At 36.5% G+C, this 10683-nt stretch overlaps 1 protein-coding gene across 1 annotated transcript in view; it reads left to right on the top strand.

The window, feature by feature from the left end:
- The window catches only part of LOC116291623 (uncharacterized), a 35115-nt gene extending 30925 nt beyond the window's left edge, over window positions 1-4190 (top strand). The window contains exons 2-5 of the mRNA XM_089040685.1: window positions 414-716; window positions 1226-1252; window positions 1405-1505; window positions 3802-4190. Coding sequence (XP_088896811.1) covers window positions 530-716; window positions 1226-1252; window positions 1405-1505; window positions 3802-4143 — 657 coding nt within the window. The 5' untranslated portion in view covers window positions 414-529 and the 3' untranslated portion in view covers window positions 4144-4190. The remainder of the gene's footprint in view (window positions 1-413; window positions 717-1225; window positions 1253-1404; window positions 1506-3801) is intronic.
- The last annotated feature ends 6493 nt before the right edge of the window (window positions 4191-10683 follow it).

A 10683-nucleotide genomic window follows, 5' to 3' on the forward strand; every position in this document is an offset into this window, starting at 1 on the left:
CACGGAATGAAATAATCGGAATTCAATATCACATCATTACAAGAGATACCTATCCTCACACGTAATCAGTACCACGTTGCAGTATTACTACCTACAAATGTTACTCATTTTAGTACTGTGTGAAGTGTAATAGATGGGTTGATATGCCCATTGAAAGCCCAATACTTGGTCGGATATTAGTCACAATAAAACAACCAGCTGCTGGGAGCTCAACAGTTCAGCTCAGCAGCTGCTTTACATGGTACACCTACTGTCGCATATTGATGAGCTTTTTTCTGTATCTTTGCTGGCTTGTCTAGTATACACCACGAAACGTAACGAACCAAGGTTCAATTAAATACAAGCCTCTCACAAAGGAAACTCGACAACTACTCTCCGTATAAAGATTAAAATAAATAAAAATTTCTTCTCAGGATATGGTATCAAATGAAACGTTTGTCAAGCATACAGTACGGGTCCAAACAGTTGTAAGTCCCCAACCCAGGTTACCTGTCAAGCCCCCAATGACCGATGCTTTACATTCCGTACCATGATGGAGACGCCGGGTCCAGATGGAGCAATGATGAAAATGACCATGGAAACGCGGAACTGTATAATAGGAGGCATGATGTGTACTGAAGCCGCCCAACAGCAGATGTGTCAGGAACCTAGAATAAAATCATGCAACATGAGCTGCTGTGCAGGAGACTTATGCAACGATGGTTCTAACCCTCCAGGTAATCTATTCGCACGAGTATACTTTTAAGAAGATCTTAATAGACCGTTTTACTGATACGGCAACAATCTCAATTTCTATTAGTAAGTAAGAGAATATGGGATGTCGAGGGAGCAAATATTGGAAAATTTATAGACTGCACAGCTGTCAGGCTGTCTTTTCATATGACTTTACATTATCCAATGTGAAACGAATCTAAAAAACAATTGAATTTGCTGGTAGTTGGAGCGATATGCGTAAAATCATTTGAAAAGGGGAGGTTCAGAAAAATAATCAACATCATTGCTCATGAACATTTTTCAGCATCATCATTCACCGTCACCACCAATGCAATCCATCACCATCGTATCATTATCATCCCAACAATCATAATCCCATCACCAACATCCTCATCATCATCATCATTACCATCGCAATCATTATCCCATAACCCTTACACCTTATCACCACCACCATTATATCATCGCCATCATCATCATAATTCCTTATCTATCTTTTTTTCCCTTATAGGTAGTGGGGTGACACCTTCTAAACCAGGTAATTTATAAGTTTTCATCGAACAGTCTTCGTACGAAAGGATATCATTTTTTTTTTTTAAATCTGAAAAGGGCCTAAACAATGATAATCATAGATGTCTTTTATTTTTTACTGGTTATTGTACTTTAGTTAACAGTTAGCTTACCTTTCAGCATCTAACGTATCACTGTCGTGTTACGAATGTAGTCCTGAGGGAATGGGTCCAAACGGTACGGCTACTCCTTTGATCAGCTGCAGCGCACCAAAACAAAAAGTAAGGAATGATATGTTAAAAAGTTATCCACCTGCAAACTAATAGTGATTTTTGCCTGATAGCGTCTAGTGTACAAGTGTCATTGCTGTGCGCATGTAGTGTGCAAGTGTAATTACTCATTGCAGTGTGCAAAATCAACAAGGTTTGATGTACATTTTAAGAGCAGATGTCCACTAATATCCAGCAAAATCGAGAATTCGCGGTCACAGTCAAAATTTCGATTTTGCTCATTTTTGGTTTGCTGGAAGGTATTACCGAGTAAACAAACGTGGTGTAGTTAGTTTTTCAAAAAACCGCTAAAATTCTGAGAAATCCGAGATAACCTGTTGGCCTAGCGGCGATCTCAAAATTATGCAAATTTTCAGTTGAATCAAACCGGTCCAAAAACAACTAACGCATACAGAATAAGAAAAAGATATGAAAACTATATGTTTATAAATTGATAGAAGAGATGTTTGAGACTTGATTGGGTATAAAATAATGGTTTTAGCTATTTATTGAATGCGGTCAGATGATATTTAGAATTGAGTTTTATTCACACATAGATTTGACCCTTGCTACGCCAAAAAACATTTAATCAAGTGCGCAACTTGTTTTCTCAATGAAACTCACGTCATGTACTATTTAGATGTTCTTCTACAGCATATCCAAAAATCAGTTTGGGTTATTGTATTTAGGGTTCATACGGAGGCCATGAACATTGAGTATTTTCGACATATACCGTGACTGAAATCGTTGTTTCTGGTCGCTATTTTCTCATTCGTTTCTATTTTCATCCGGAATTAAAGCCCGAAAATGCGTTTCCTTTAAAAAAATACTTTTTATTAGTAATTTACATTATTTTAACAGTTACAACATTCGTTTCGGGTAGATTCTCTAAAGAAAATTAATAGCAGTCGGATTAAGCCAGTAAAACTGACACAATTGAAGACCTACTGTAAGATTTTAACTGCTCCACCTGATAAGATAGTTTCAGCTTTAAAAACTTTCCTTTTGAGAAATCTCAAAATTTTGGGTACGGTTTACATCGCACGATGCAGTTTAAAAAGGAACATGGACATGCAAAAGCCATTAAAGATAATATGTTTTGAAATTAAATCATAAAGCAGTTTCATGCACGTTTGTCGGCATTCTGCAAAATCCCAAATGATAAGATGTACATGCCCAATTAGAACAACGTTCCTGGACGAAAATCTTGGTTAAAAGTTCGGTTCGACGTGCTGCTCAGCTGAGCTGCCGGAGTTATACACTAGTAAGTCCCCTCAACGGACCCCGGGACAGGGCGAGGAATTAATGTGACGAGACCGGGGGTTTAACGCGCATGCATTTAACAGCGTGAATGCACGGAGATACGGTGGATTTAACGCGTAGCTCATCAATTTTAACAGCAAATATCTTCCTGTGTACCCTGGACAGGGCGGGGAATTTAACACTACATAAATGTTAAATTCCCCGCCCTTTCTCGGCGGTCGAGGGGTAGGGGTTACAATTGACTAGTGCATGAAAACAAATAAAAGAAAAATAAAGAAAACAAAGAAACATAGAAACGAACGAATGAGGGAGGGAGGGAGGGAGGAATAGGAAGGAAGGAAGGAAAAGCAAGGGAAAAAAGGAAGGAAGAAAGGAAGAAGGGAGGAAAGCATAAGGTCATTAATTCCGGATGAAAATAGAAACGAATGAGAAAAAAGCGACCAGAAACAACAAACACTTGTCGATTTCAGTCACGGTATATGTCGAAAATACTCAATGTTCATGGCCTCCGTATGAACCCTAAATACAATAACCCAAACTGATTTTTGGATATGTTGTAGAAGAACATCTAAATAGTACATGACGTGAGTTTCATTGAGAAAACAAGTTGCGCACTTGATTAAATGTTTTTTGGCGTAGCAAGGGTCAAATCTATGTGTGAATAAAACTCAATTCTAAATATCATCTGACCGCATTCAATAAATAGCTAAAACCATTATTTTATACCCAATCAAGTCTCAAACATCTCTTCTATCAATTTATAAACATATAGTTTTCATATCTTTTTCTTATTCTGTATGCGTTAGTTGTTTTTGGACCGGTTTGATTCAACTGAAAATTTGCATAATTTTAGCGGTTTTTTGAAAAACTAACTACACCACGTTTGTTTGCTTGGTGATACCTTCCAGCAAACCAAAAATGAGCGAAATCGAAATTTTGACCGTGACCGGCCGATGCTCGAAATTAGTGGACCTTCGCTCTTAAGCTATGATCCGTCTGGCACCTCAGAGTTCCTTTAATGTATATTTTTCATGTTATTTTTTAGAAATGCGGTAAGATTGCTGGTATGCACTATGACCGTTGTATGACTGTCAAGGTATCAGTCAAGAACCCAATGACAGGGGCCCTTATTGAACAAGAATCCAGAAACTGTTCAGTGTCTTTGATGATGTGTTCTGGCAACATGCTCTGTAACAGCATGAACAGCATAGGACATATCGCTAAATGTAATGTTCAGTGCTGTGTAGGTAGTCTATGTAACACGGGCGTGCCTCATACAAATACTGTACCTTACGGCGGGAATAAAACAACTACTGGCCCTTACGGCGGGAATCAGACAACTCCTGTCCCTTCTCCATCCGGTCTAAAGGGGGTCAGACAACTTTAGCTGTTTCTGGCATATTAACCTTCATTAACATCTTCATGGCTTTAATTTTCAAGTAGATCTGCCATCATTGACTGTATTGTATTTAAGCTTCTATTGATTTATGTAGTCAGAATCACCCGTGAAACACCTTTGTGACTTAGGGTCCTACTATAGATGAAACACCTTTGTGACTTAGGGTCCTACTATAGATGAAACACCTTTGTGACTTAGGGTCCTATTATAGATGAAACACCTTTGTGACTTAGGGTCCTATTATAGGTGAAACACCTTGGTGACTTAGGGTCCTATTATAGATGAAACACCTTTGTGACTTAGGGTCCTATTATAGATGAAACACCTTGGTGACTTAGGGTCCTATTATAGGTGAAACACCTTTGTGACTTAGGGTCCTATTATAGGTGAAACACCTTTGTGACTTAGGGTCCTATTATAGATGAAACACCTTTGTGACTTAGGGTCCTATTATAGGTGAAACACCTTTGTGACTTAGGGTCCTATTATAGGTGAAACACCTTGGTGACTTAGGGTCCTATTATAGGTGAAACACCTTGGTGACTTAGGGTCCTATTATAGATGAAACACCTTTGTGACTTAGGGTCCTATTATAGGTGAAACACCTTTGTGACTTAGGGTCCTATTATAGATGAAACACCTTGGTGACTTAGGGTCCTATTATAGGTGAAACACCTTGGTGACTTAGGGTCCTATTATAGGTGAAACACCTTGGTGACTTAGGGTCCTATTATAGGTGAAACACCTTGGTGACTTAGGGTCCTATTATAGGTGAAACACCTTTGTGACTTAGGGTCCTATTATAGATGAAACACCTTTGTGACTTAGGGTCCTATTATAGATGAAACACCTTTGTGACTTAGGGTCCTATTATAGATGAAACACCTTTGTGACTTAGGGTCCTATCATAGATGAAACACCTTTGTGACTTAGGGTCCTATTATAGATGAAACACCTTTGTGACTTAGGGTCCTATTATAGATGAAACACCTTTGTGACTTAGGGTCCTATTATAGGTGAAACACCTTTGTGACTTAGGGTCCTACTATAGGTGAAACACCTTTGTGACTTAGGGTTCTACTATAGATGAAACACCTTTGTGACTTAGGGTCCTATTATAGGTGAAACACCTTTGTGACTTAGGGTTCTACTATAGATGAAACACCTTTGTGACTTAGGGTCCTACTATAGGTGAAACACCTTTGTGACTTAGGGTTCTAATATAGATGAAACACCTTTGTGACTTAGGGTCCTATTATAGGCGAGACACCTTCGTGACTTAGGGTTCTACTATAGATGAAACACCTTTGTGACTTAGGGTCCTATTATAGATGAAACACCTTTGTGACTTAGGGTCCTACTATAGGTGAAACACCTTTGTGACTTAGGGTCCTATTATAGGCGAGACACCTTTGTGACTTAGGGTCCTACTATAGATGAAACACCTTGGTGACTTAGGTTCCTACTATAGATGAAACACCTTTGTGACTTAGGGTCCTATTATAGGTGAAACACCTTGGTGACTTAGGGTCCTATTATAGATGAAACACCTTGGTAACTTAGGGTCCTACTATAGGTGAAACACCTTGGTGACTTAGGGTCCTATCATAGGTGAAACACCGCCTTTGAATATTTCTGGCATATTAGCCATCATTTGCATCGTCATGGCTTTACTTGTCATACAGATTTTCTATCAATTTAATGTATCCAAACATCTATTGATGCATGTAGTTAGAATGTAACGTAAGATACCGTCTTACTATAAACTATAAACGTCTACCGTGGTTCTAGCAACTTTTCAAGTAGATCTGCCATCTTTGACTGTAGTGTATCTAAATGTCTACTGATTTATGTAATTCAGAAAGCCTACGTGGAAATAATTTTCAAATTCGGATTACAATTATCTAAAATTATTGCACCATCAATTAAATGGATGACAATAAAATAGCAGTGATTAGCAGAGAATAAAAGTGTTTAATAGGTTATTGCAAGGAGCTTGTAAGATGTATTCCTTGAGACAGTATTAGAAATAAACTGATTTTTGTGTGTGTAAATGATGGAATTTATTTCTCAGCTTAGCCACAGGGATCCCAAACATGTTACTTTATTTGCTGGTATGCGAATAGTATTATTTGGCCAACACACTTTGATCAACTCTCTGGCGGTGAGAGGGTCACAGAGGAACCCCAAGCAATTAATATTCAAGTGGTAGACGAAATTTCTCATTGGATCCTGAATTTCGGAAAAATCTCTGACAGGTATGTAAAAAATAAACAAAAACAAAGAAGTAAACATTTGATGTTGCCTTTCCATATATAACTATTGCCGAAGGGATAAAATAGATGATCTTCATCATTTGGGCTTCACATGTTCTCATAATTACACTGAAAGCTAAGTTCCATTGTGTAATTTTTAGATTTTAAAGGTACTGAAAAAATTTCAAAAATAATTGAAGCATTGGGCGTGGAGGAAAACTAGCGAAAGAAATGGGAAATATGACGTTTATTAGTAAATGCCTTAGTATGTAACTCAAAGTCATAAAATTAAAGATTTGAAATCGTTGAAATGTACGTGGACTGAATTAATTATAACATAGGAATAGGATGATGATGATGATAATGATAAGATGATGGTGAAAATGGAGGTGATAATAATGATGATAATGGTGATGACGATGACGATGACGGAAATGATGATGACGACAATTATAGTGATGGTGATGACTATGATTATGAATAATAGGATGACTATCAGGAAGATCATGAAGAGGGATCATGATGATGATGATGATGACTTCCCACGTTAAAAGGATAAGGATGCGGATAATAATGATGATGATGATGGTGATGATAATGATGATGTTGATGATGATGATGTTGATGCTGTTGATGATGATGTTGATGATGATGTTGATGATGATGGTGATGATGATGTTGATGTTGATGATGTTGATGATGATGATGTTGATGATGATAAGAATAATAAGATAATGATCAGGAAGATGATGAAGAGGGATCATGATGATGATGACTACCCACGTTAACAGGATAATAATGATAATAAAGATGATGAAAGTAGGACGATGAAGATGAAGATGGGGATCCAATAGAAATAGTTATTCGATGTATATACTGCCAAAACATAGTATTTGCAAAAAAACATTTAAAGGAAAATATATGATAAAAAATTCGAGAGAAAATAATTCTTATACCCATCTAGTAAAACTAGCTGGCAGTAACCAAATGAACGAACAATCAAAAGTAAATATAATAAAGAAAAAAAGATCAGTCTATACAATGCTAAAAACGAGTTCCTTCTATTGGGCTTCTGATACAACGCACACAGACATTATTTTTTCGTTGTTTTTGTACTCAGTTTGCCTAATTTCAACCAAGGGAGCACGGCAGATATAAATTTGTTGATTGGTCTTCCTGTGGTACATAATTTCATTGATTGGTCCTCCTGTGGTACAGACGCGCATGCGGTTACTTAAAAGTCGCGCGGGCTCATACGTAAACAATATGGCGGATGATAGATATAAATGACGGGGAGTGAAACTATGATCATGTGACCGGGTATCGGCCAATCAGCATCAGGAAATTACCAACGTACTTTGTAGTATGCTCATCACGGTGTTTTTGGCCAGCTGTTTATCGTGAAAGCCTAGCATTAGCATAAATTGGCAATTAAAACAGCCTGGAAGATAATTTATTTAAAACATTTGCGTACCGGAAATCAAAATGTCTTCACTTTGTTTTCTTAATTTTGTTGCTTTTTTTTTTTTTTAATGATGCTTTGTCTGGGTCAGTCAAACAAAGGCTTTTTCTTCAGTTAGTATTGGATTTAGTGTGTTTTATATCATATGAAATGCAGGCCTTCAAAACTTTTTTATTGAAGGAAATTATAAAAGAGTAGAGAAAGAAAGGAAGTCAATTTACATTCATTTTTTGGCATTGCTACCGAAAAATCCAAACACGGAATAATTATTGCCTTCAAAGCAAATAAAGAGGCTGTAAAAAGGATTTCCGTGTGTTGGTTACTAATGATAGAATTTTAATCGTCTTGTCAGTCGTAAAAACTTGATTTTATTCTAGCGTAAAAGGCAACAGCAAGCCTTTGTCTTTTGGCGAATAAAAATTACTTCAATTACAATTATAAAAGTAGATTTTAATACATGTATAAACGATATTCGTCTGGCAATTATTCACAGCTTTAGTATAAAGCAGGGCTGTCAACTCTCCCGGATAAACCGGGAGTCTCCAGATTTTGGACCGTATCTCCCGGTCTCCAGATTAGAGTCTCAATTCTCCCGGATAATCGCCGAAGCTGACCATTTCTTGTGAGACTCAACTTTCACAACCATAATTAAAATTCCAATTATTTTGTGTTGTTTGTGTTATTTTACATCGCTAACAAAATCAAAACGTTCCTCATAAACTGTTCTTGCAAGCAGGCCATTGCAATATGAGCGATAATCTGATTGGTCAGAAATAAACCAATCATATCAAATGTTACAAAGCGAAAGACGTCTTTTCGCGCGCTTTTTGACGCGCTGTGACGTCATTTCCCTTCCCTATCAATTCTCCAGATTTGAATATCTCGGGGGTTGACAGCCCTGTAAAGCTATAAAGGCAAAGAACAGGATGTAAATACAAAAAAGCAAAAAAAAAACAAAACAAAACAAAACAAAAAAAAAACAAAACAAAAAAAAACAAAACAAAAAAAAAAACAATGAAGTACTAAAAGTACGAGGTCGATCAATCAACAATTTAAATTATTTCGCTTTCAAGGATTCAAATATTTACTGGAATTGCATATTTACACTAAATACTTTTTGAAAATTGTATCTAGAACTTACAGAGTTATCAGAGTAACTTATCTTTCTGCTGTGTGATGAAATCGTTTTCGAAATTGTGGATTTGAGGAGTTTTTGAAGCTACAGTATTATCAGCCTGAAAGATCGCTAATCAATTTCACTTTGAAGTCTCAAAATTCAACAAGATGTGAACTTGCGGCGAACAAACTGTTGAAGTTTCGTGAAACCAAAGAGCAAATAGGTGAAATACCCATTGACCGAGTCGACCTGGACGCATATATTAGCAATAATTTAGCTCATTAACTGGCCCTGGCAACCCAAGTGGCCCTGGCAACCTGACGTAGCATTGTCGAAAAGTTTGAAAAAGTTGCATTCCCCGTCAATATTATATATCGGCCGCCATCTTTGATATTTACTTGAGCCCACACTATTTTTCGCGGATAACCGTGTTCGTCAGCATACGTCACTACCACAGGAAGACCAATCAACAAATGTATGTCTGCCGTGCTCCCTTGTTTCAACCTGCTGAACCTGTTTTATTATGGCTGTACCATCTCAAAGCCCCGCCCTTGATTACCGAATTTATTACAAATGATGCATTATCGACGAATTTCTTTGAGAATTTTTTCCCATAAAAATTTGCTCATTTGATAAAACATCATTCGCATCATTAAAAATAATTTCGGACATGTTTTGATTAAAATCAATTTTCCCAAATACTGCAGGTGAAATGCTTTGATGAAGGAAAAGAAAAAATCCACAAAGGTTTTATCAGTTTTATCATGGCTGTACCATATCGAAACCTCGCTCTTGATTACCGAATTTATTCACAAATGATGCATTATTGACGAATTTCTTTCAAGGTTTGACTAAAATTAATTTCAAGTATTTTCAAAGATATTTTGGCTTGGAAAGTTATTAAACATGTAAATTGTGTTTCAAGCAATTTTTTCTCGATAACAAATTTTACGGGAGTTACGGGCGGAAATTTTTTTTTTCCATAAAAATTTGCTCATTTGATAAAACACCATTCGCATCATTAAAATTAATTTCGTAAATGACAGCAATTTTGCTTTTGATTAAAATCAATTTTCCGAATACTGCAGGTGAAATACTTTGATGAAGGAAAAGAAAAAAACCACAAAGGTTTTAATTTAGTACTCTTTTACTCCTATTAATATTCAATAGTGTGGCTGTCAATCTAGCTTCGCTTTGTCGCAATTTTTTTAATGATTGGTCATACTCAAGATAGATAAATTTACCGTGAATGTCGTAGGGTTTTTGTAGAGCGAAGCACGAATTGTCGCTTAAAACGCAACATTCGCGCTAAAACTTAAAAATAAACTAAGCTATTTTGACTGATAAAAATAACAATTACGAAAGAAAATGATAAAAATGATCAAATATATTTATGGCTTTGTTCAGATTAGCATAATCGTCTGTTCTAAACAAACGAATGCACGAAAACGACACACACTTTCATTACGACTTTAGACCAGTATTTTCATTCTTGTTAAGTAAATGTTATTTGTTGAAACCTTTTTCTTGGTCGTTCCATAAAAAAATTATTGATGACATTTTCTATTTGGGTGAAAAAATAACAATGGATGGGAATACCGATTACCAGAAGAAAGCCGATGCGTTTAGGTAATGTATTTTTAATGTCACTATTCAATATTCTGATATAACATATGTCACATGACTGATATATT

The sequence above is a fragment of the Actinia tenebrosa genome, unplaced genomic scaffold (assembly GCF_029948245.1).
Source record: "Actinia tenebrosa isolate PJP-AT-01 unplaced genomic scaffold, QUT_ActTen_1.0 PGA_scaffold8__29_contigs__length_14323225, whole genome shotgun sequence".
In the NCBI taxonomy this organism is placed as follows: domain Eukaryota; kingdom Metazoa; phylum Cnidaria; class Anthozoa; order Actiniaria; family Actiniidae; genus Actinia; species Actinia tenebrosa.